The sequence below is a fragment of the Taudactylus pleione genome, unplaced genomic scaffold (assembly GCF_031769625.1).
Source record: "Taudactylus pleione unplaced genomic scaffold, aTauple2 ptg000033l, whole genome shotgun sequence".
NCBI lineage: Eukaryota > Metazoa > Chordata > Amphibia > Anura > Myobatrachidae > Taudactylus > Taudactylus pleione.
In genome coordinates this window covers 2756513-2784365 of record NW_028284435.1, presented here as the reverse complement: position 1 = coordinate 2784365, position 27853 = coordinate 2756513, and the positions used below count along the sequence as shown (strand labels likewise).

Here is a 27853-nt window from a genome sequence, read left to right as displayed (position 1 = left end):
TGTTTGCTTCATACATGAACATTATCTATATTAAAAGAAAAGTCCAAATTTTAGGGAGACTTTCACATTTTATTTCTGACGGGGCAACGTTCCAAGTTTAAAACCCTTTTCAACAATTTATTGTATACTATTATGGCATTACTTTATGCTTGTGCGCCAGCATCCCGTACCCAATCCCTTCTAATGGGATGCGGTCATAATCCCGACCGCGGGGATTGTGCTGGAATCCCAACACCTGGCAGATTCCCTGCGCCGGGATCCCGACCGCCAGAATCCAGAAGGTAAGTAGTGATGTTGGGGCAGGGTTAGCATTAGGGTTAGGCACTAGAGGGAGGGTTACGGTTAGGCACTAAGGGGGGAGGGATAGGTTTAGGTTGCAGGGAGGGGGATGTTAGGTTTAGGCACTAGGGGGAAGGTTAGGTCCAGGTGCCGGTGAGGGAGGGTTAGAGTTAGGGTAGCAAGAGGGGGAGTTTTAGAGAGGTTGCCTATTTGTGCAAAAGTCCCATTTCTCCCACAATATTGCACTCCAAATAGAGGGCTCGTAGGTAGTGAAAAAATCAATTATCCCCGCTGCCACTTTTCATTTACGTCATACGTGGTGAGCAGCCGCAGGTTATTTGAAGGCAGTGGTAGGTATTAACACATGTATTATCTCACTGCCGTTGATTTCCCTTTTGTGGTCGGAGTCACACTCTGCGTGCGATGTAGATAGCAGTATTTCACCACCGCCGCTCTCTACGGCTCAGAGTGTAAGAAGCCCTGACGAGTGTTAGCAGTGTTGACCGGTCAGCACTTCCAAGCTAAAGAACAAACAGGAAACAAGTCTCTACACATTTCTCTGCCTACGAGCCCTGTAGTTGGAGTGCAATATTGTGGGAGAAACGGGACTTTTGCACCTATATTTGGCTACCTCTTGCAATACTAGTTATGCGTGAAAATGGTCACTTGGATATAAGAAAATATATTTTACAAATAATGTGAACACTCATGATCTCCCACATGCTGTTTTTCCAGATAAAAGAAATTAATAATTGAATAAGAACTGATATTATTAACTGGAGACTTTCAGTACTTTTCAGCTTGTTAACAATTCTTCTATATGAAGTGCTTCCAAATGTGAAAACTAAAAGAAACGCTATGCATACAATCTGTTTACATAAGTGGATACAGAATAACAACTGTTATTACTAATAACAAGATACAATTACTGAGCAACAGAGTATCCAATGGTTTTTTCCTTTTTTATTAGCATTTTTTACATATAGATACTAATCATGATTGATTATTTGTTATAATTGATATGTGATTTTTATTTATGTTTTATGTTGATATAATTGCCATGTAATATTTATATAAATATATTTTATAATAATTTTTATTTTAAATCAGTTATCTGACAGCGCTTTTTGAACTATTTTCCTCTCTTTTGTTTATCTTGATCGGTGGGTGTGTATATTTCCCACCTTTTGTTTATTGAGCAGCAGTCAAAATTATTGTTTTTATCCAATTCATGTGAGAGGTGTAGCGCCAGATTTCTCTGGTGTTTATCCATATATTTGTAGCATTTTTTTATTATACTGTATTGCCATCATAACTTTCATAATGTGTCAGTTGTGACGTGTCCTCTGTGATGTCATTTCCTGACAAAGGAATAGGTGGCACTATAATGGCAAAGTGACCTCTGCTACTAGTGCCTATTACATGCGCATTGTGCATTCTGATTGATCTGATCATTAATATACTAGTGTTGTGTACACAATGAGAAACAAACACTCTCACTTTTCACTACCAAATTTATTGCCAGTAGAAAAACCATTTATTGCAACAAATGTCATTTCCCAGCAATCCTGCTACAAGACAAATATTTAAATCAACCTGATATTATGAGGCTTTTGTAGCATAAATCTGTATAAACAATTATTTTGTGCTAACTTCATCTTAAGAGATATTTACTTGAGTCTAATTGGAGTATTTGTGCTTCTTTGTTAATAATAAAGAAATTGCAATGTTTAACAAATCTTTTTTTAGTTTATTTTCCTAAATGAATTCCATGAAAGTAATTGTGTATTTAGAGCATATAACCAATACTTTTAACTAAGAACTATATATGAGGGCTGTAATAGTCAGTCTAACCTCTCTTGCATTGTTGTGATAAATATTACATTACCTTAAATTATCATATATTACTGGTCCACAGCCTTATCAAACTTTAGTGCATTGCCCCTACTCAGACAGCTCATAAACACTGTTATCATAACACCACCTTTCAATCAGCAATTAGAAATGGAAATTCTCAGAGCAATGAAGTGCAGAGCACAACCCCTGTGCTGTGCTGTAGTACAAGCACACTAGTAAGATATCTCCGCCATAAAGAGCATGTCATGTTTATCCAAAGCGAAACTTCAGTCTGTACCTAACAGGGCTGCTGTTTTTCTTAGGTGGCGGCCTCACTGATTTAGGTTTGACAGGTAGATGTGGCGTCTTTTTCTTTTCAGGGACTGTAACTGTGAAGGAGAGTTCTGGTGGCTCTATGTGTTTGATCCTGGGGAGGAAGTGTGTTGATATGTGTTGAGGCTTCACTCGTGGGCTGGATCCTTTTTTGGCCTTCCCTCTTTTATTAAGTGCCACATACCACCTCCTGCCTGTCTTTTCAGTTCTGTAGGTAGCTGAGGCGTAGGTGTTGTAGCTGTTTTCCTGATACCTCTCCATAAATTTGCAGTCATCTGTAAATTTGGGCTGTGAAACAAAAGAAAGAAACAAATTACTTGCAATTACAGCATCAAAGTATTTAAATCCAAGTCTAGCTATAGTGAGCGCGAAGATGCATGCTACGATGACATTTAACTAAATATTGGTCTGTCTGGTGAAAACTGATTTTTATTAGTTTGTACCTGTAGTCATTTCCCAAGGTCACACATTTTTCCTTTTCAGCAATTTGAATGCCTGTTTGGACGAAAAGGGCTCTGATACTAAATGTTTCCAACCAGCAAATGAGACTGAGGACATTTATTAAAAGGTATTATTACAGTATTTAATTAATTACAACCAATGCGTTAGCTGTGATGCCTTTTGATAACAAGTGATAGCACCAGGGCTGAGGGGATTAAGGGGTCTATTTACTAAGCAGTGTTAGGAGACAGAGTGAAAGTGATAAGGTGCCAGCCAACCAACTGCCATCTCACAGGCTGTGTTTGCAAAATGACAGTTGGGAGCTGATTGGCTGGCACCTTATCACTTTCTTATCGCTTTTCACTCTGTCTCATAACAATGCTTAGTAAATAGACCCCTAAGTAATTTTGGAGACATTATTGTCATGTTATATTCTGAACTATACTATTTTTCTGGATTGTCAGGGGCTATGTAATATGCAGGACTACAGTGGCATTTTAATATAGCAGTCCATTAAGGCTGTATAATATATTTAAAAATTGAGGAATATATGCAGTGTTGTTTGGTAGATAATTTGGTCTATATAATATGAACAGAATTGGGTCTGTATGTTTGTATAGTATGTTGGTCAGTATGTTTAGCACGATCATTTGAAACATTGTATCATTTTGGCCCCACCTCCTCTTTATTAGACCCGTGATTATGCCATGATGGTGGTGGGGCTTAATGACACAAAGCATCAAGCCCCTGCCCCCTCTGGGAACAGCTGCAATGACTCTCCGGGCTTCTCTCGTAGATGAGCCAATAACAGTAGGCAAGTATGGAACAAACCCATGTATAAAATACTGTAACTCACTTTCATTAGTCTGCATCTAGAGATTTGTGCTTGCAGAATTGTTGTTCAACAAACAAACACATGCACAAACTACCTGTAAATGTCCCACCCCCTACAATGGGGGCTCTGCCTATTTTGTCAATTTCTGATGGCAGCCCTGCTTGGGGGACATCTGCATTTCATTCTGATAGGTGTACCGCCTCAGTCACACACCGCACTTGCCACTGTCCTTGGAGCATGCACACTATTCAGCATGGCTCTGTATTTTTTCTATAAAGGGGGTTCTGTAAAAAATGAATGTGTCCCACTTTCTAAAGACAACCAGCCCTGCACAGAACTGCCCAATGTTATGGGTATCCCTGTTTTATTGGCCACTGTCCAGGCAGTCTTAGCCTGGTCTTAGATACCACTTGAGGAAGGACATCCCAGGGAATATACAGTCAGGTGCATAAATATTGGGACATTGACAGAATTTTCATATTTTGGCCTTTATTTACCACCACAATGGCTTTGAAATGAAACAAACAAGATGTGTTTTAACTGCAGACTTTCAGATTTAAATTAAGGGTAATTACATCCAAATCAGGTGAACGGTGTAGGAATTACAACGGTTTCTATATGTGCCTCCCACTTTTTAAGGGGCCAAAAGTAATGGGACTTATCAACTCAAAAGCTATTTCAAAAGCTATTTCATGGACAGGTGTGGGCTATTCCCTCGTTGTTTCATTATCAATTAAGCAGGTAAAAGGTCTCAATATGAGATCCAAAGAGCTGTAACTATCAGTGAAGCAAACCATCATTAGGCTGAAAAATCAAAACAAACCCATCAGAGAGATAGCAAAAACATTAGGTGTGGCCAAATCAACTGTTTGGAGCATTCTTAAAAAGAAAGAACGCACCGGAGAGCTCAGCAACACCAAAAGACCCGGAAGACCACGGAAAACAACTGTGGTGGATGACAGAAGAATTATTTCCCTGGTGAAGAAAAACCCCTTCACAACAGTTGGCCAAATCAAGAAAACTCTCCAGGAGGTAGGTGTATATGTGTCAAAGTCAACAATCAAGAGAAGACTTCACAAGAGTGAATATAGAGGGTTCACCACAAGATGCAAACCATTGGTGAGCCACAAAAACAGGAAGACCAGATTAGAGTTTGCCAAACAACATCTAAAAAAGCCATTACAGTTCTGGAACAACATCCTATTGACAGATGAGACAAAGATCAACTTGTACCAGAGTGATGGGAAGAGAAGAGTATGGATAAGGAAAGGAACTGCTCATGATCTAAAATATACCACCTCATCAGTGAAGCATGGTGGTGGTAGTGTCATGGCGTGGGCATGTATGGCTGCCAATGGAACTGGTTACCTTGTATTTATTGATGATGTGACTGCTGACAAACGCAGCAAAATTAATTCTGAAGTGTTTCGGGCAATATTATATGCTCATATTCAGTCAAAAGCTTAAGAACTCATTGGACGGCGCTTCACAGTGCAGATGGACAATGACCCGAAGCATACTGCAAAAGCAACCAAAGACTTTTTTAAGGCTAAAAAGTGGAATGTTATGCAATGGCCAAGTCAATCCCCTGACCTGAATCCGATTGAGCAAGCATTTCACTTGATGAAGACAAAACTGAAGGAAAAATGCCCCAAGAACAAGCAGGAACTGAAGACATTTGCAGTAGAGGCCTGGCAGAGCATCACCAGGGATGAAACCCAGCGTCTGGTGATGTCTATGCGTTCCAGACTTCAGGCTGTAATTGCCTGCAAAGGATTTGCAACAAAGTATTAAAAAGTGAAAGTTAGATTTAGGATTGTTTAGTTTGTCCCATTACTTTTGGCCCCTTAAAAAGTGGGAGGCACATATAGAAACTGTTGTAATTCCTACACCGTACACCTGATTTGGATGTAATTACCCTCAAATTAAATCTGAAAGTCTGCAGTTAAAGCACATCTTGTTTGTTTCATTTCAAAGCCATTATGGTGGTAAATAGAGGCCAAAATATGAAAATTCTATCAATGTCCCAATATTTATGCACCTGACTGTACATTGTAAGCTAGGGCAATGACTGATGTGATGATGTGAATGACCAAATATTCTCTGTAAAGTGTTGTGGAATATGTGTCCACTATATAAAAGCCAGTATTAATAATAATAATAATAATAATAATAATAATAATAATAATAATAACAATAATAATAGTGCTGTTATACATTTGTGGGTGGAAAGTTGGGGCTATGTTGCTTTTATTTGTTCATTTATGTAATTGTGTACAGATGATACTGTCATCTTCATCAATATATATTTATTACAGCAAGTCTTATGTATGTGTCATATATACATCTCATAAGAAGCATATGTGGTGCGGCATCAATTCATAATAGCAAGCATCTGTAGTGGCTGTGTTGCACCTACATTTTCACACTCTTCCTGTACTTAACTTACACATTAATGACCCAATATGCTTCTCCAGATGCAGAGGCAGCAATTGCAATTGATGTGGAGCTCTTTACATATGATTCCATTTCGCCCATGCGCATTGCACCACAGTACATTTTTATACCCCAGAAAAAAAACTTACTTCTATCTCCAAGAAGACAGTACCCTAGTGTATTTGTGTGGTACAGAATTCAGATTGTATATGAATAACTAAAATCTCTGTAAAGTACTGTGTATTATGTTGGCGACATACAAATAAAGCGTAATAATATAATATGACAGTGGTAATTTAAGTGAGTGTAATAGAATGTGTACTAGGATAACATCCATAATAAGAGGAGAGAGCTAAAATAGGGGTTGGGAAAAACGAAAAACTCATTGGAAACTCTGCAAGGTAAATTTACTAAGATTCGAGTCTGATCGAGTTTTTGTTTTTATAAACTTGATTTGCATCGTCGAAACTCGGGTGATTTTCCCATTTTTAAACTCTCAAATTTACTAAGAAGTGAGTTTAGCTGAAAGTGAGTTGGCCAATGGTGAAGCAGATGGATATTTCTCCCCCGAGTAGCAAGTTTAGATGAGATTACTCACCAGAGATTGCAGTGTTTTCTCTCTGCAAAACTCTCCCGAGCAAGCAGCCTGGACATATCAGTAAGATATGTGAAGGCTGCTTGTGTGATCTACCTGTTAAGCAATGGTTAAATCTTTTTTTAAAAATGACGTAGGGTCCCCCCCAAAAGCATAACCAGCCCCGGACTGCTCAGCCTCTGGTTCCTAAGATTATGGGGAACAAAACGAGTAGGGTTCCCCCGTAATTTAGGAACCAGCACCTGGCTGCAGGGCCAGTGCTTTTTTTCAGGTACTCCAAACAGGTTCTATGGGACAAGTGGACGTGACCAGCTGGCACAGGTAAGTATGTGTAAGTGAGGTAGGTAGGTGTGTAATAAAGTTTTACTTTAGTCGATGAGTGTGTTCTGTGCTTTTTTAACTATTTAATTTACAGTGGGGGTATGGGTGCTGGCCGCCTGCTGGCACCTGTAGTTCTACTGTAAATTACAATAGATTAGAACTATATACACATTATTAACCCCGTACCTATCAGTCCAGGGGTATGAGGAAGAGCCCCGAGCTTCAGCCTAAGCCTGTGGTTTTGGGAGAGGGGAGTTCCCACCTCCCCTGAGAATGCTGGCTTGGGCTGTGGATTGGGGTGTTAATGCTTTGACCCGGTGATAGGGTCTCCTTTCAGTGGCATTGCACCCCGGTCGGTTTGGGTTCGGTTCTGGTTTTAAATTTATGGGGACCCCTACGCATTTTTCCCCCCCCTATATTTAAAACCAGCACTGGTCCTGCAGCCAGGTGCTAGTTACTAAATTACAGGGGAACCCTACTCATTTTGTTCCCCATAATTTTAGGAACCAGGACTGGCTGAGCAGTCTGGGGCTGGTTATGCTTTGGGGGGGGACCCTACATCATTTTTTTGGAATAAAAACACTTTAAATTAGGTACATATGCAGAAACATACACAAATAACACAGATCTGTGTATGTTTCTGCAAAACTCGCAGCTCAGGAGGTGGTCTATTTGAAACTTCAATTTCTCTGCGAGTTTGCTACAATCTCACCCGAGATTGTAATCTCGATTCTTGGTAAATTCCAGAGTTGCATCTTTTTCATGAAAAGTACTTCCGAGTTTGGTCCATGGTGAGTTGATTCGAGTTTGCAATCTCACCCGAGTTTTTCAGTGAAAAATTAACTCTCTCCCAAACTCACACGAGTTTGTCTTTAGTAAATTTGCGAGATGAAAAACATGCCTAAACTCACCCGAGATTGCAATTGCAATCTCGACCAAACTCGAATTTTAGTAAATTTACCCCTGAATCTCTACTTTGTTTTATATGATGTTATCTTTGGTTATTGCATTAAAAAGCTTTGCACATTACATATGACATGATATCATGGCCCATACTGTATATATATCTTTTCAGATAAAGTTTTAGGAGACATTTCTGCTCATCTTGCGATGATTATGTAGTGCTAATTGCACAGACATTCACACTAGCTCTAAGCTGTTTTTATTGGGAAATACTGAGGCTTGAGCGTTCTCTGAAGTGTAAGGGATACTCTCTCTAATTTGTGATCATTAAATGAGAAAATATAGCGTGCTTTGCAGACTCATCTGTATCATGTTGCTTCTTTCTGCATTCTGTGGCCCATGGCCAGAAGACATCTGCCTTCCAGTTTTTTAAACAATAATAATGTTAGCATGTGATGACCATCAGCCTCTTCATTACAGACCCTCATTATATAATGAAATCATTTGATACCTGCAATTTGTTTGAAATAGTTGAATATTTATACATCAGTAATTGCACATAAATGACTGTACTGTATGCAAAGGTTGATTTTTATCACAGCTCAATTTGTCTATGTGAAGCAGAATTTTAAACAGTCATCGCAAATATAAAGGAAATTCAGGGTTTGTATTCCTGCTCTGCTAAATGAAAAATAAAACATTTGAAAAAACTTAAATAAAAAAGAAAATTTTTTACATATTGAACAGAATGAAATATTTCTGAACCATGGGCATGATTCAGCATGGATCACTATTGCGATAGCATGCGCAGACGGGCGATTGTTGTGTACTGCGCATGCACCACAGCTCGCATGCGTGTTAGCGTTGTGATCGCTCAGCGATCACCTACGCAGATACAAAGCCATCGCAGAGTGAGTGATGTCAGGTCAGCATTTGGGGGTAGTGACAGGGGAGTGGTAGGAGAAATGAAGGCGTGTTTGTCCATTTGAACGCCTTTACTTGGCGTGCATAAATTAGCCACTGCGATGGCATACGCAGCTTGTGTATTCACTGCGTGCGACGAGGTTAGCAATTCCCTAGTAAGGTCAGACCTGTTGTAATTGTGTGTGATGGGCCGATGTTACTCGATGTTCCTGATGTGTACGTAGAATAGCAAGGTATTACAGATGTGCGAAAGCGGGAGTGGGCGTCTGTATGCTGGCTTTGGGCGTCTCTGTACTATGTTTGCGATTGCAGTCATTAGCATATTTTCACAGCATACCTGCGTGCGTAATCGCAGCTGGGATCGCAATAGCGATCCGTAGTGAATCAGGCCCTATAACTGAACAGTGGAAAAATCAATTGATGGCGTGTATTAAAAAAGTTGCATCCAGCGAGAACCTCTAGCAATCCCCCCCCAGCATCAGTTTTACAATGATGCAAAGCTCTAAGGCCCTGATTGCAATTGCGATTGCAACTGTGGTTTTGAGCGGAACACAGCTGCAAAAATATGCTAATGCTTTCTAAAGCTCAGCTGGCATAAAGACACACAATACTTCTTTCTCACATCCGTCCAATGTCACTCTTTTGCATAAACATTGGTACCATGAACGCACATCGACCACTCACGCAGCATTTACAGCAGGTCTGACCAGCCGCAGACACTGCAAGTCTCCTCGCACGCAGAGGGCTCTCAAACTGCATATGCAATTGCAGTGTCTAATTTATGCACGCCCAAGCAACGGCATTCAAGTGGACAGGCACGCCTGCGTTTTTCTAACCACTCCCTGTCACCACCCCCAAACGCCAACAGCCTATCACTCACTCTGCAATAGATTCCTCTGTGTGTCCGTAGTCGCAGTGCGATCGCAGTGCCGCTTATATGCATGTGTGATGGCAAACAATTGATTGATTTGCGTCCGTAGTTGCACTTGTGATCGGTACTGAATCAGGCCCTAAGTTACTATTCTTTTGAATTCTGCTGTTAATTTGTCTGTGCATGCAGAGATGGGTAAGGCCTTACATACGCAGTACACAATTTGGGTATGTTCGGACTGTGCATGCACGAGCCAGTAAGATGAAGATGTGATCAGACAAATCAAGAACTTCAGAGAAGCATAAAGCTTTCCACTTTTATAAATTGATGAATTGTGCTGCCCCATTACACGCTATGGGGGCAGTTCCTGGATGCAAAATAAAAATATCACATTTGATAAATGTTGACAAGGAAAAAAATGGATTTCTCCAAGCAAAAGGCTGTAGGCTTGTGTTTGATTCCTAAATCAACACCTCTGTCTGGTAACTCAATAATTGGCAGCTATTTATCAACCTGTAACTAATGCATCCCACAGTACATATCATTGTGCATAAATACATCTCTTTGTCCATTATGGCTGTAGGCTTGCAGTACACTTTTGGGAACTGTCTCTGTAAAATCACTCTGCACCTACCTTTGCTGGACTTTAAGTTCATATGGAAATACTGTATGTTTGGTGGAAGTAGTAAGATATTCACTGTCAAAGACCTGTCTACTATCATAATGAGACAATCTCATTCACTAATCTAACTATTACATGTTTCTCTGAAGACCGTGCTCATTTTCAGAGTTTTATTAATATCAAAATAATCTACTTGGGAAACAGATGCAGCAAGGACATGTAAAAATTACAGGAAAAGTGCTGCCCAATTTACTCAATAGGAGCAACATCTTAGTAAAGCAACAACTATAACAATTCAATTGTTTTTACAAAGTAAACATATATTTTCAAGAACATTTTTGAGAAATGTTCTATTCGTTCTATTGGAATGGAATTTATTTTGCCCTAGTATACAGTATAATATAGTGAAGTAAAGACATTTCCACACAGACAACTTTGTCAGAGCAACATTGTCAATGTGACAAATACATTGCAATGAATGAAATTCATTGAATCACAGTTGATTTCAGTATCAACCTTCATCATTGTTTTATTCAATTGCAAATTATTTCTATGTAAACAATAAAACTTAGCAAATAAATTACCCTATATCAGTGGTCGCCAACCTCAATTGGGGTGTGAGATACTCGAGAAAAATTAAACCTCCTGAAGAGCTACTAACATTTTTGAAAAAAAAAAAAATCGGTCTAATAACCGAAAAATTAAAGAACATTTGATGAAAATGAAAAAAATGTTTAATAGAAAACAACAATGTATTTAATTAATACTGTGGTGTTGTTGCACATTTCACATTTAATTACTGGCTCCAAGGATGTAAGTACAGTAGAGGAGCAAAAGATATAGGCAGGGCAGCTGTGTGATTTTTCAGCAGGGCTGGGCAGGTGTCACTCGCCCCAAATGCAGTCGACTCCTGTGATGTCCAGATGTTGTCCGTCACATATTGTGTCACCCTATTGCAATCACCTGACGCGATTTCCCGTCACTCCATCAACGGCTTTGTCAGAGGTCACTTCCTCCTAGTTGACTCAGCACTACTGCAGCTAGGAGAGCTACCCAAATTACGGCCGCGAGCTATGATTTGGAGACCACTGCCCTATATCAAATCTGTAATTCTAGCATGAGGTTTTGTGGGGTTTGTATTCCACAGGCATTTAATGCAACAACTATTTACAACATGAAATTAAAATGATATGATAAACAGGTCAGATACTGTATTTATGATATTTATATTGTATGTTATGACAATGAAATTATGTAATTCTGGTTAATAGAAATATGTAATTATTAAACCAAATATATGATCAGGAATTTATGAGAGGTAGTCTAGCAACAATTGGAAAATATCAGTAGATATTAGCCACTGTACCCTATTTTGCACATTCTGCATATCACTGGTCTGTAAAACAAGAACTGTCAGCTAAGGTCAACCTTGTTGGTTTACAATTCATGTACTTATTCAGTCATTCTAGTGGGAGAAAATGTATCACAAGATATTGTAAAGTTATGTAGTCTATACTGTATTTCACATTAAATCCAATTACTATTAGCTTTAAGGTATGATGATACAAAGCGTTAATCAGTCACTATTTGAAGTCACAGATACTGATGAACAGTAAAAGACAGTAACAACAAAGTACAAAACTATTGGCAGATTGCTCAGTCTGTGGTGTGTGATGTAGATCAATCCACACAATGAATAGCTTAATCAGGGATTGGTTTATTAATCAGGTAAAACAGTAGGATGTGAAATAACACAGGGTTAAAGCAGCATAACTCAGGAACATGCAGTACAAGGTAGATCCAGCCTGGAAGGGGTTAATACAGGTGGCGTGCTGAGACTGAGGTGTTACTCCTGGGATATATGCAGTGGTGGTAGTGGTACTTGTAGTACGCCTAGAGGTGCTAACATAGTGGTATGCGGTGGTACCGCCGTGTCAGTATGGCACAGTCGTGGGCACATCCTATCTGTTCGGAGGAAGAAGAACATGCGGCAAGTCACGCATGCAGAGAACGTGCATTGGGTCAGAGGTCATGTATGCGCTGTAGTGCACCTCTGTTACTATGGGGATGTGGGACCAATGAGGAGATCGCAAAGCACTCTCCACCAACAAAAAACATTATTCATAGTATATGTTAAACTTTTGAAATAAGTAAGATCAGGATTGTGAATGTAAATGTGGATATATTTGTAATCTGAAAGAAAGAGAATTTATTTTATTTTCAATTAAAATATAGATTTTGTATATCTTGCATAACTTTATTTTAAGTTGCTTTTCCTTGACACTGGGTGATCAGCACTTGCAGGTCATAGAATTGTGTTCTTCATGCATGTATGTACTTAGAGCTGCCATCTTATCCCCAGTACTGTATGCTGCTCAGACGCCTCACTTATTATATGTACTTCTCATTAATATATCATTGTTTGTAGTGCCCATTCCCACTATATTCCTTAACCTATGGGCAAGAGAGACTTACACCAGTGATATGAAGGACTAAAATTAACCCACACCTGTTCAGTGGCATAAATTCCACTGGCGCTCTGAGTAACATCAGCGTATTATAGGATTAGCAGCACTAAATTTATTTTATTCTCCTTAAACATCCGTTTGGCTAAAAATATTTTATCAAGGGAAAAAGCATAAAATTGTCATAAAATACCAAAATGCTTGTCTGGATTAGGCATTGTGCCCTCACAGAGGGGGCTGTGTAACCGGATCATAGAAAAGCGGAGAGTCTCTTTGAATTGGAGAAATGTGATGTTGCTTGAGAAGATGCAGATTTCAATGATCAAAAGAACAAACCTATTTGTTATCCTTAGTGGCTTAGGCACCGCACTGATGTGCCAGTCACCGTACTAAAACACAGATTACATCATATTTTTCAAATATTTTCATGTTTAATAATTATTTAACAGGGGTGCAAAACAAGCCAAAAGAGCAAAATACATCTGTTCCTCATTAGAAAAAATAATCTGAAAAATATCTTATGCATAAGTGCTGACTTAAACACAGTGTCAGACTGCCGTACTCATCTTTAAATTGTGTGAAGGTACATTTCAGTTTATTTATCAAACAATAAGACATATTGAAACATTAAGTGAAACATTTGTAGAACCTGCTACTTATACCCCTTTCGGACATACGACCCGGGAAATTTCCTGCTCAGACCCGGGAATTTCTCTTGTGCAAATTGCCGGGTATTTGGTTGTGACCCCCCCCTTTCACACTACAGCGTCTACCCGGTAAATTCCCAGGTAGACCCCTTTCAGACATAAGCCGGGTTTCTTAGTTTTAAATACTACCTGCCTCTCCTCTGCCCTTCCTAGCCTATACCTTCTCCGGCTGCCGCTGATGATGTCATCATCCTGCAGCAGGCAGCCGTCCAATCAAAATGCAGCCATTCTAAAAATAGATAATAAAATAAATAATTTCCTATCTGCCCTGGTGGTCCAGTGGGAGTGCTGATGGCCCGCTGTGGCAGAGAACCACCAGCGGTCTCCAGCGCCGGTGGGTGTTCCCGGGCGTCCGGTTGGGGTTCTCTGTGCCTGAGGACCCGGCGCAGAGAGTGGTGACCAGCAGCGCTGAGCATCCTATAGGACGCTCTGCACTGCCAACTCAATGTAATGAGCAGCAGCACTGAGCGTCCTATAGGACGCTCTGCACTGCCAATGTAAAAGCTGCTTGGTGCAGTCCAGGAGAGAAATTCCCGGGTAGCACCATTCAGACATAAGCAGGGTAAATTCCCGGGACTTAGGTCCCAGGAAATACCCTGGTTGATTGAAGGGTCGGCTACCCGGGTATGTACCTTTCAGACATACGCGGCAACCCGGGAATTTGACTGAGGCAGGCCAAATTCCCGGGATTCTCGGTATGTCTGGAAGGGGTATAAGGTAACAAAGATGATTCAATTCATAGCAATCAATCTCTAGACTCAGTTGCTTTGCAGACATACTTTGTGTGATTTGTGGACTCACAAAAAGGAGCAAGGCCATGGATGGCATGTAAACTTGGTCTCAGCTTTTTGACCTGTGTCTGATCCCATCAGGGCCCTATGCTAAAGATGTGGAGTAGCTGCAGCTGTCTGTACAGAAGCGGGAAAATAACACTCTACTTAACAGAGCTGAAGTTCAATGTCAGGAAAGCACTACAATACACTTCATGATTGTTTCTGAACATTTTCTTTTGGGGGTTTAGTTGTCTCTTAACTGTATAACAAAATTTCTTTCAGGAAGAAGTTACTTTTAAGGGACTTGTGGAGCTGTCTTTCTTCATATCTCCATCAGCCTCTGAGAGCCACCTGGGGAGTGGGGAAGATATCTGAAACTCGGCCACAGAACAACATGCCAAATGTTGCTAGCAGTGTTATCTTTTTCATAAAGATCACCTACCTGGACCGAGCGTCTGCTTCTGTGGCTGCTTCAAGGAGCTACTGCAGGTGGCCTGTCCTGGAGGCACTGATCTTCTCAAAAAGAGCTGTACTACTGCTCCCTCCTATATCATAAACCCCAGATGCTTCAGGAGCCTTTAATTGGGACCTATGAAAAGGAGCCAAATCTGAACACTGAAGGTGTTCATTGTGTATTTCTGGTCCTGGGTAATGCACTAGGGATTTGCCTTGTTATTCAAGATGTGGCAGGGGGTTACCAGTTCTTCCATGTTCATAACTGGGAGTACATCTTCAGCTGGCCTCACTCATTTCCTTTTCCACTCTGTCACCTTTGATTTGGTGGCAATCACCTCAGTTGTCTAGCCTGATGGTTGTTGAAGTATGTTTAGAAGCAGCACTTTCTCTGCCAGCTTCTCCCTTGGAGAGGATGATTCCTACAGACTCTGGACTTTAGAAATATGATTTGGGGTCTCTTGCAAAAACAGATCATCATTGAGGTGATCTGCTCTGTGGTCTCTTTCCACTTGAAGAATTCAACTGCTTATTGTCAGGCTGCTCATCTTCTCTCTCTTGTCACCCCTTTTCCTACTTCTCCCAGGTGAGCATGGAACACTCTGATGTGTATAGTGACTCAGCGAGCATGGGTTTTGTCTGACACTGCAGATAAGTTGGGCCTTTCCCATTCAGGACTCCATTTTTTTGTGCCCGCTCTGGCACTTGGGTACTTAATCCTCTGCCTCTTTATTGCAGGGCTGGCATGTGATACTCCCAGTGGGGCTTAGATAAAACTGTTTATGAGAGACCCACTAATACTCTTCTGAGATGCTGGGAATTACTATTCCCTCTCCACTCTCAGAGGGCACTGTATCAGGCCTCCTAAAGAGTAATGAAGTGGAGAAGTTGCCAATAGCTATCGATCAGTTTTAAGGTAGCTTTTATCTAGCACAGTCTATAAAATGATAGGTAAAAGCTGAGTGGTTGCTATGGGCAATTTGTCCATTTCTACGCTCTTTAGAAAGCTTGATACATCTGCCTCTAAGAGAGGAGAGGGAGTTGTAGTTATCAGCATCACAGAAGAGTAGTAGTAGGTCTAAGCCAAACAATAATTGGTAGTCGAAGCCCTATCTACCTCTTAGACCCTGAGCACAACCTGAGCCAAGACCTCAATCTGTTCCAATTACTGGGGTCTCCTCATTGTGGTACTTCTCTTTTGGGACACTGCCAGGTATTCTATGTCACTGCTAGGGTGGACACATCCTCACCAAGTTGGTATTACATAATATGTATTCTATTTGCAGAACATTCCTCATTTAAGTTCCCATTTAGCTCCTCCAAGTTTGCCTAATCAGGACTGTGTGATCCCTCAACTACCACCAATGCCACAATATTGGGGAGCTCACAGGCTATTCAACCACACCAACCAGCTGATAGTGTACCAGGGATTAATCAGGTGAGACACCTGCCCCAAGTGAGTGCTTACTGGGTTAGCTTTCAGCCTACTACCCATCTCCAGAAACATAATCTTGGGAAAGTATTTACACATCCAGGCAAACAACAAAAATGCTTATGTAACACAACTCACCAACAGAGCGATAGCATTTTATGATAGATTTAAATCAAATGCACTATAAAATTTGTAACATAACACACAATGAACACAATACAATATGAGTCAGATCTCTTTATGGCTAGGGTTACTCTCACATTTCTTTTAATGTATGGCAGTGGTCCTGCTACAATGTCACCCTGATTTAGGGGACCACAAAGATCCACAAGACCCACAATGAATGAGGATAAAGGATGATTGCTGAACCTCCTCCATGTTTGCTTTAAATGATTACCAACCAACTTGTAAAGGACATCAGGAGAGAGATGATACTCTGCACTGACCTCATTTTATACCTGATTTAAATCACAGAAGACTTATTGTTAATACATAACATTTATTTTCCCTTCCCTTTCTCCAGTTTAGCAATTACATGTAAATAAAGAATTTGCCTACTTTTTCATCAGGAGATCGAATGTGTCTGCATTATACCTTTTCCTGTGCACAATGTTTTAATATATTTTTGGTATTCATTTTGCGTGTGGCATGTTATAAGGCTTGTATATAAATAAAATTCACATATCGCTTATTGTAATACAAAATGAGGACATTTGCAACGCTTCATGAAACTCATACTAAAGGTTTTATAAATCACTTAGCTGTTTAGAAATAATTAGACCCTGAAATAACTTGCTGCCAAACCAGAAAAAAAGAACAGATGCCATTTTTGCTTTATCTTATTGTTTAGACCTACAATCATTAAACATTTGGGTCAAGTTTCTCAGTTATTTGTGTTGCTTCTGATGAGCTGAAGAATTACACTTCTTAACCTTGGACTGTAACCTGTCTAATTGGAATCCACTTACAGCACTCTGCTTTCTGTGATAATTAACCAGAAGGTGGATGGTTTAATCTAATTTTATCTAGTGCCCTTGACATAAATCATTCTGCAAAATGCATAATTAAGACTTTAAACTACACTTTCTGTAGAACACTGGTGGTTTAAAAATGTATCATTTTGTAGCATAATGCACATCTCACTTATAAAAGGTAACGTTCCAGGTAATATTCTGCATCAGTTTTTTTCCAGAAGAATTATAGATAATATAGTTAATGCTATTTAGAAGCCAATATTAGTATGTTGCCATGCTTACTGATGATGACTATGAGTGAATTATTTTCTAACTAATTTATGTTCGTATTCTGTATTATTGTAATATCTCTAAATTGGGCTCAGACAGGCAAGTTTCAAATTAGCAAAATAATTTTACTCATATTTCCAAAAGTAATTTACAAAGATGCAGAATTGTTAGCTCTCAATGAAACTTATATTTTGTGATGGCATGCACCTTTCGTGGGCTATTATGCCTGCACTACTCAGTCACAGTTTATACAGAAAAGCACATTTATAATTCCTATCAAACCTGTAGGAAAAAAGAAAATTGTACAATACATATATGCATTTCATTTGAAAAGGCACATACACAAACTGTGACATAACATATCGGTACATGCTGTTAGAATTTCCCAAATAGTTTGAAAGTTAAGCTGGGCACACAATATAAAATATATTGTACGATATATCGTTCCGATGGGGATCGGAATGATATATCGTGCGGATCGTATAGTGTGTACACCCGATTGTGCGTGCAAAAGTGTCGTTCATTGCATCGTCCGTTCTGCTGTTCTGCACAGCAGATGGGATGATACAATGAATGACGTGGAATGATATATCACGCCTCATATACCGGATTGTGTAGTGTAGTTCCATCGTGTTGTTCTGTCGGCTGGGTACACATTATTTAGATGCAAAATCTGATGTACTGTATCCCTATCCATATGGCTATATTTTGTGGTTAGTAAATTACTTTCTTTTTCTACAAATACATATACTCGTATATTAGAAACTTGATGCACTCAAAGGAATTTATTTGAGTCAGTAATTATTAACCACAAATATATTGTTTGTATACCAATATTATAGGTTTATGTAGATGTTCTGTAACTACAGTATGTTTTTTGTTACATGAATTTGGTATTTGTATTCTATAAGAAGAAATGCAGGTTTGTGCACAAATACTGTAGTTATATGTAAATCCTTTAAATGTTTTCTGTTGCTTCTATGCTGCATGAGCCCAGACATAGAGTAGGGCACGTCTGCTGCTTGTTTACACCTTGAATACTAATCTCTGGTGGAACAATCCTGACATTATGTAAGGTCCTATATATGCAACACAGGATGTTGTGCACCACATATGGCTGCTGAAATCAATACTGATTCAAGTACTCATACCACATGTTTCAGTTACATGGTTACACTAGCTCTCAGACTCTAACTAAGTAATCCTACATGGGGGTATGTTGCAGGAAGCAGCAAATGACAAGCTATGTAACCATAAGTCAATAATAGATAATCAATGTATATTTACTACTTTACATGCTTCTATCTATGTTTGTTCATCAGCTTGTATAGCACCTAAAGGTAAATAGACTAATAATTTCTACATATCTAGCCATAATACCAGGGGCGTATTAAGAGAGGAGGGCACAGTCACTGTGCAGGCCCCTCCTCTCTAGCCGGATGTGCAAGTGAGTAGACTCTGGCGCTGTGTCAGATTTTACTGCGCATGTTTTTCTACTGCGCGTGTGCAAATCGCTGGGAAAATGGCCGCCGTGCCATTTTACCAGTAAATGGCAGACAACTTTCACATAGAGAAAAAAAAATCCATCTTGGAACTAAGGGGTCTAAGCACTAAGCCTTTCAGAGAGATAAAGTGGACGGAGATAAAGTACCAACCAATCAGCTCCTAACTGTTATTTTTCAAACACAGCCTGTAGAGTGGCAATTTGGAGCTGATTGGTTTAACCAATCTGGTAGTTAGTTGGACTATGGGGTCTATCTCTCTCCAAGGCTGTACTAAGCCCCATAGTACAACTAACTACCAGATCGGTCAGCTGGTCACAGGAACAAACACCTTTTAAAAGGCTTAGCTCCACCCTAGCTCTTTCCTAATTGGTTAATTTTAAACTCATGTATTTTCTTTCCCTGAGGCCAAAAGTATCCCGCTTGCCTATATAAAGCTGATTAGCCCAGGTGTTTTGATTGACTTGTCTGTCCACTATTCTACAGTGCAGCCTCCTAGCAGCACTAATAGCTGAAATCCTTCCAGAAACATGTGGCAATTCCCCAGATTTGTCAAAAATGTACATTGGACATTTAATTGAACTTACTTTGCCTACAGGCCCCAAGGAGTAGGAGCAGAACCAGTTCTACACCAAGTGGAGACCTTGGTGAAAATGTCCTTTGGCAAACCCATCCCCAAACATCGTAAATAAAACATCAATGGTTTTGATGTTTTATAATATGATTCCTATCCCTAGTCATAAGAGTGCCCATATATTCTCCACCTCATAAGTTTGTCCAAAATAAAAAAGGCCTCTTTACCGGCAGATGTGTCCAAATACATCTGTCCTCCATTCGCTACAAGTCGCTCTAAACATAACACATGAGCGCAGCATCTTTTTGTACAACTGCAGGTGTTTCTGCATGCGAAATGCTACATTACAGTGTCAGCAGCTGTGACAACTGCGGGTGTATATGCCTGTGAAATGCTACGTTACAGTGTCACAGCCGCTGACACTGTAGTGTTGTCAGGACTTTGACTATTTCAGTACATGAAGATAAACTACACTTGCCGAAAGTCCAGTGTGGTCGTTGGAGGATCTATCCTGGTTACTGGCGTTCATCACATGCAGTGTGCAGAGAGTTAAAGTGATCATCTGTTTCTTAGATGTTGTCAGGTTGTTGGATTCCTTTATTGCTTATTATTCCAAACCTGATTCTATTTGGTCACATGTTCTGAACTTCCTATGGATCACAAACCTCTAGTATAAAGCCTGTTACTAACTGTGACTCAGTGTCTGTGCAACGTTACTTTCAGGTCTTCCTTGGACTCCTGCCAGATCCCAACTGTGCCTGGTGTATGCTGTGGACCTCGCTACATTCCTGCTCATGTTCCGGTTCTGATACAGGTTATCAACTGCACTACAGAGCTCAGCATTGCCATTGTCTTTCCATTGTTATCCTGCTCTATTACTGCTATTCCATTCTACACTACAGTATTTGGTTTACTTGTTATAATTGACTCATACAGACACTGGGGTTACTTCTTTTACAGTTGTCAACTGCACCGTTACAGTCTATCCTCATCAGAACCCCATCACATCGCAGGGCTCAACCCTGCTCCAGATCTTCATCCTGCCGGAGGGCTCAGCCCTGCTCCAGATCTTCATTACACCGCAGGGCTCAACCCTGCTCCAGACCTTCATTACACTGCAGGGCTCAACCCTGCTCCGGACCATCATTACGCTGCAGGGCTCAACTCTGCTCCGGACCTTCATCACGCCGCAGGGCTCAACTCTGCTCCGGACCTTCATCACATCGCAGGGCTCAACCCTGTTCCGGACCCTCATCACGTCTCAGGACTCAACCCTGTTCCGGTCCCTCATCATGTCTCAGGGCTCAACCCTGTTCCGGATCTTCATTACATCTCAGGGCTTAACCTCGTTCCGGATCTTGTTACATCTCTGGGCTCAACCCTGTTCCGGACCTCCATGACGATACAAGCCTCAAGCCTGTTATTGATCTCCATTCTATTCTGAGACCCTAGCCTCATGTCAGACTCGGGGCTTTACCCCACATCAGTTCAGTGTGCACTTCGAACTTTGTTTCTCACAGGGGCATACTCCTGCACCTGTTAGTGCATGTCCTGAACTTTGTGTTATTGAGATTTAATGTGGAACTTTGCCATACAATTTTTGTTCTTGAATAAATTCTATGTACTTTTATTTCGTGCCAGTGATATTTCATGAAAAGTTAATTCCTAAAACCACCTCAGTTTATATTTCCTAGTAAGCCTGACTCATCCCAGGAGTCTCAAGTGTCTGTAGCCGTGACAAGTGTAGTATTACACATGCAGATACACCCGCAGTCTCACACAGAATATAGGCATGCCGCATCCTATTTGCATCACTTTGCGAATTTGAAGGTATTGCAGCACTTGGCTATTTACACAGGCTGCAGGTCTGGTCTGCAGGGTGGCTTGCCTCCAGGGAAAGGGGATTGAATCCAGACACCACCAGGGCTCACAGCTAACACATATTTACAAGATGAGTAGCATACTACACAATTAGAAAGGCATAAATTATGTGTAAGTACCTCTCCCTTAAACCCTGGGCAGCCAACTTACAGTCTGCCGGTACCACAATTCCCCTTGGAGAGCACCACAGCAACACAAATGCATAGTTCTCTAATGAGACCCAGATAGAGGGCAGCCAGTGACCAGGGCTATAGCAAGGGTAGGTGACTCTGACATGTGGGGAAGCAATAGTGATTAGTCACTCACACTTTCCCTTCTGTTAGGAAATGACCTCCTGGTGATAATCCGCCCCATAGGCCATAAACTGGCAAACTGCCACCCAAATGATGCCCAGGAAGAGGAGGGCAGAAGTTTCCCATCCCTTAGGTGTAGCTCCTCTCTTTGCACACTCCTCTTGATTGTTGGACATGATGACTTCACGAGCCATGACATCATCATCGACATTCAAATGGAGATGTACTAAGCCTTGGAGAGAGGTAAAGTACCAACCAATCTCTTTATCACTTTGTCTCTCTCCAAGGCTTAGTACATGTATGACTCAGTTAGGACAGAGGAAGATACCAACGACTACAGCTGCACTGTGATGGCCCAATCAGCCTGCCTAGAAGAAGATGATTTGTACAAATGTATATTCTAAATCAGCATATAGGAAATTACTGAGTATGTTTTGCTCTACCCAAGTTTATTGAGTGGTGTTAATTTAGGTCTACTAGACTGCAAAAGGTCTTGCACAATTTTTGTTTGTTCTTGCTGTTAATGGTTCCTCTAGTATAGATTTCCCAAAAGTCCTGACTTTAGTTGGATAGTCATGAACATACAAAAGTATGACATGGGTGGCTGGGCATTGAATTTGTGTGTATATATATATAGTCAGGTGCATATATATTAGGACATTGACAGAATTTTCATATTTTGGCCTCTATTCACCACCACAATGGCTTTGAAATGAAACAAACAAGATGTGCTTTAACTGCAGACTTTCAGATTTAATTTGAGGGTAATTACATCCAAATCAGGTGAACGGTGTAGGAATTACAACGGTGTCTATATGTGCCTCCTACTTTTTAAGGGGCCAAAAGTAATGGGACAATCAACTCAAAAGCTATTTCATGGACAGGTGTGGGCTATTCACTCATTATTTCATTATCAATTAAGCAGGTAACAGGTCTGGATTTGATTCTAGGTGTGACATTTACATTTGGAATCAGTTGCTGTCGACTCTCAATACGAGATCCAAAGAGCTGTCACTATCAGTGAAGCAAGCCATCATTAGGCTGAAAAATCAAAACAAACCCATCAGAGAGATAGCAAAAACATTAGGTGTGGCCAAATCAACTGTTTGGAACATTCTGTCAATGTCCCAATATTTATATATACATATATATATATATATATATATATATATATATATATATATATATACAGTCAGGTCCATAAATATTGGGACATTGACAGAATTTTCAGATTTTGGCCTCTATTCACCACCACAATGGCTTTGAAATGAAACAAACAAGATGTGATTTAACTGCAGACTTTCAGATTTAATTTGAGGGTAATTACATCCAAATCAGGTGAACGGTGTAGGAATTACAACGGTTTCTATATGTGCCTCCCACTTTTTAAGAGTCCAAAAGTAATGGGACAAACTAAACAATCCTAAATCTAACTTTCACTTTTTAATACTTTGTTGCAAATCCTTTGCAGGCAATTACAGCCTGAAGTCTGGAATGCATAGACATCACCAGATGCTGGGTTTCATCCCTGGTGATGCTCTGCAAGGCCTCTACTGCAAATGTCTTCATTTCCTGCTTGTTCTTGGGGCATTTTCCCTTCAGTTTTGTCTTCATTAAGTGAAATGCATGCTCAATCGGATTCAGGTCAGGGGATTGACTTGGCCATTGCATAACATTCCACTTTTTAGCCTTAAAAAACTCTTTGGTTGCTTTTGCAGTATGCTTCGGGTCATTGTCCATCTGCACTGTGAAGCGCCATCCAATGAGTTCTGAAGCATTTGACTGAATATGAGCATATAATATTGCCCGAAACACTTCAGAATTCATTCTGCTGCTTTTATCAGCAGTCACATCATCTATAAATACAAGGGAACCAGTTCCATTGGCAGCCATACATGCCCACGCCATGACACTACCACCACCATGCTTCACTGATGAGGTGGTATGTTTTGGATCATGAGCAGTTCCTTTCCTTCTCTTCTCTTCCCATCATTCTGGTACAAGTTGATCTTTGTCTCATCTGTCCATAGGATGTTGTTCCAGAACTGTAACAGCTTTTTTAGATGTTGTTTGGCAAACTGTAATCTGGTCTTCCTGTTTTTGTGGCTCACCAATGGTTTACATCTTATGCTGAACCCTCTATATTCACTCTTGTGAAGTCTTCTCTTGATTGTTGACTTTGACACATATACACCTACTTCCTGGAGAGTGTTCTTGATTTGGCCAACTGTTGTGAAGGGGTTTTTCTTCACCAGAGAAATAACTCTTTTGTCATCCACCACAGTTGTTTTCCGTGGTCTTCCGGGTCTTTTGGTGTCGCTGAGCTCTCCGGTGCGTTCTTTCTTTTTAAGAATGTTCCAAAAAGTTGATTTGGCCACACCTAATGTTTTTGCTATCTCTCTGATGGGTTTGTTTTGATTTTTCAGCCTAATGATGGCTTGCTTCACTGATAGTGACAGCTCTTTGGATCTCATATTGAGAGTTGACAGCAACTGATTCTAAATGCAAATGTCACACCTAGAATCAACTCCAGACCTTTTACCTGCTTAATTGATAATGAAATAATGAGGGAATAGCCCACACCTGTCCATGAAATAGCTTTTGAGTTGATAAGTCCCATTACTTTTGGCCCCTTAAAAAGTGGGAGGCATATATTGAAACTGTTGTAATTCCTTCACCGTTCACCTGATTTGGATGTAATTACCCTCAAATTAAATCTGAAAGTCTACAGTTACATCACATCTTGTTTGTTTCATTTCAAAACCATTGTGGTGGTGAATAGAGGCCAAAATCTGAAAATTCTGTCAATGTCCCAATATTTATGGACCTGACTGTATATATATATATATATATATATATATATATATATATATATATATACTTAAAGGCATATGTCTATATAAAGTACTGTGCAAAAGTTTTAGGCAGGTGTGGAAAAAATGCTGCAAAGTAAGAATGCTTTCAAAACTGAAAGTATTAATATATTGTTTTTATCAATTAACAAAATGCAAAGTGAATGAACAGAAGTCAAATCTAAATGAAATCAATATTTGGTATGACCATCCTTTTCCTTCAAAACAGCATCAACTCTTAAGTATACTTGCACACAGTTTTTGAAGAAACTCTGCAGGGAGGTTGTTTCAAACATCTTGGAGAACTAACCACAGATCTTCTGTGGATGTAGCCTTGCTCAAATCCTTCTGTCTCTTCATGTCATCCCAGACAGACTCGATGATGTTGAGAGACTCATCAGTCCAGAGCACCTGCTGCCATTTTTCTGCACCCCAGTTCCTTTCCTATGTTTTCGTGCATAATTGAGACGCTTGGTCCTGTTTTCATGAAGAAGGTATGTCTTTTGCTGCAATTCTTCCATGAAGACCACTTCTGATCAGACTTCTCAGAACAGTAGATGGGTGTACCTGGGTCCCACTGGTTTCTGCCAGTTCTGAGCTGATGACACTGCTGGACATCTTCTGATGTCGAAGGGAAGTAAGCATAATGTGTCTTTCATCTGATGCACTAATTTCATCTGATGCATCTGATGCATACCACTGCATCTATGGTCCTCAATGTTGCCCATTTCTTTGTGCTTATTCAATAGAGCTTGAACAGCACATATTGAAACCTCAGTCTGCTTTGAAATCTTTGTCTGGGAGAAACCTTGCAGCTCCAGTATAAGTACATTGTGTCTTGTTGCAGTTCTTAGTCTTGCCCTGGTGTACAACCTGTGACATGAAACTGTCTTCCACAACCTCACCTTTGTAGCAGAATTTGTCTGTTCCTCACCTAGTTTTAATCCTCCTACACAGCTGTTTCAGTTAATGACTGCGTTTCAACCTACATACGAAAATGATTATCATTATCACCTGTTTGTTATGATTGGTTAAACATACACCTGACTATAGTCCTACAAAATCCCTGACTTTGTGCAAGTGTACCTAGAAGAATTGATGCTGTTTTGAAGGCAAATATTGATTTGAGTTAGATTTCTCTTCGTTCATTCACTTTGCATTTTGTTAATTGATGAAAATAATCTACTAACACCTCTATTTTTGAAAGCATTCTTACTTTGCAGCATATTGTCCAAACCTGCTTAAAACGCTTGCACAGTATTGTATATATACATACTCCTTTAAGTTATATACTTAGAAAAATGTGAATAGCAATACTGTCACTTATATTTCATGCCTAGTACATTCATTAGAAAAGAATATTATTGTTTCTTATGGTGGGAGGCATTATTTATATTAACTTTAAAAGTAAAATATTGAATTTTAAACACTATCTTTAATTGAAATTGTCTGATTTTGCATCCACTGTTTTTCTTTCTGAATAGGGTACAGCACCAACCTGTAGATTTACGACCGATCATGCTAGATAATGCTGAGCAATGTTTACAATAAGGAAAAGAATTTTGCAGAGCGTGCTAGTTAACAGCAGGAAAAACATTTAGGCATTCGCTGATTTTATACTAGTTAAATCCTCCAAATATTCCGTATCACTTTTTGTCACTATAAATCATGTATTTGTTTTTTTAAGGCAACTGTCATGCAGTGAACTTCCCTCTATGGATTCTGCAGCCACCTGTCCAGTACTAATCCTACCCATGAGGCTCACACATTCACAGTAAGACGTTGAAGAGGAACAATATTTACTGCCTTCCTTATGTTGTGAAATGTATGCAGCCTAAGACAAAACATGTGATGTGAGCCTTTTAATTATTCTTTGATCATAATGCGAATCTGCAACGGTATGTCTAATTAACTCTACATGACATCATCATTGTTTTAGAAGTAGCATGACTGCAATAGAGACATAGTTCTTGATAACAGTGCACTGCTGGACTCACCACAAATGTCAAAACACTATAGCGTTAAAAAACTACGCCAGGTGTATTTAACAAATGAAATTGATTGATTACTTTACACATTACTTGCTAATAAAGCTGAAGATACTGAAGATAATGTTGAAAAAATATAGCTCTATGTAGATACGACCAATTGAGATAACAGCCGCAATAAACCTGTGTAAACAAAAAGTCTCTGAAATATTAATTGTGCTAACTGTTTTTATTACATATTTCAGTGTAAAATATTAATCTCCAAAAGAAAACAGTGTGAATGAAATAAGTAAAGATATTCTTGGCTGCAATCTATTTTTTGGGTGAATTTTGCTAAATGCCGTATCTCAAACTATATGAGTGGTCTGCTTAGTAACTTGTCTGAGCATAGAACAGGCATAATCGTAGAAGATGTCTAAATGATACAGGGCAGATGTGCTAAGCCTTGGAGAGAGATAAAGTGGAGAGAGATAAAGTACCAACCAATCAGCTCCTAACTGTCACTTTACAGGCTGTGTTTGAAAAATGACAATAGCTGATTGGTTTATACTATATCTCCATCCTCTTTATCTCTCTCCAAGGCTTAGTACATCTACCCTATAGGCTGTCCATATGCTCTGATTTTAGAGCAAACTTCACTGTTACTAACACATGTCATGCTCAGAATAACTGTTATCATGTCAGGTGATTTAACGTTAAGGATTTAAGATTAATATGACACTAATATGCATGTAAGACAGTAGCAATGACATAGTTAATATATTATTTAAAGAGTCGCTATGATGTATTTTATTTTTTCTTATTTTATAAATTAACTGCACCTGTAAAACTTCCCTCCCACATGTTGGCTAACAGAATGCATCATGGTTTAGAACCCTGTGGCTCTCAAGCTACTATAACTCCCAACATTCTGAAGTTTGTTGCTCCATAATAGCTAGAAGCCACGGGCTGCCAACTGTTCTGCACTTTCCTGTCTGGTCTCATCACCAACTCCACTATATCAAGATTTTTTGCAAAGCACACTGACTGCTAGACTGCAAGGAATGTTACTAATGCTGCACTGCGAGATATGCTACTAATATACATGAGACCAGGAACAGATGGACAGAAGTTTTTTTACTACAGTACTTTTTTTTCCATATAAAGATGTATGTTTTGGTTAATTAACATATATTGATTTATGATATGTGGTTATTCCTTACTTACTTAGAGGTAGATGTATCAAACCTTCGAGAGAGCTAAAGTGGATAAGTTCCCTATAGCAACCAATCAGCTGCTAACTGTTATTTTCTA

The 27853-nt window shown here is 39.7% G+C and overlaps 1 protein-coding gene across 2 annotated transcripts in view; it reads right to left on the bottom strand.

Annotated features, from left to right (window-relative positions):
* Positions 1-1829: 1829 nt before the first annotated feature.
* FGF5 (fibroblast growth factor 5) overlaps positions 1830-27853 on the bottom strand; it is a 78009-nt gene continuing 51985 nt past the window's right edge. For both annotated transcript variants that reach the window (XM_088452109.1, XM_088452108.1), the window contains exon 3: positions 1830-2736. In XM_088452109.1, the coding sequence (XP_088308235.1) occupies positions 2386-2736 (351 nt within the window). In that variant the 3' untranslated portion in view covers positions 1830-2385. The remainder of the gene's footprint in view (positions 2737-27853) is intronic.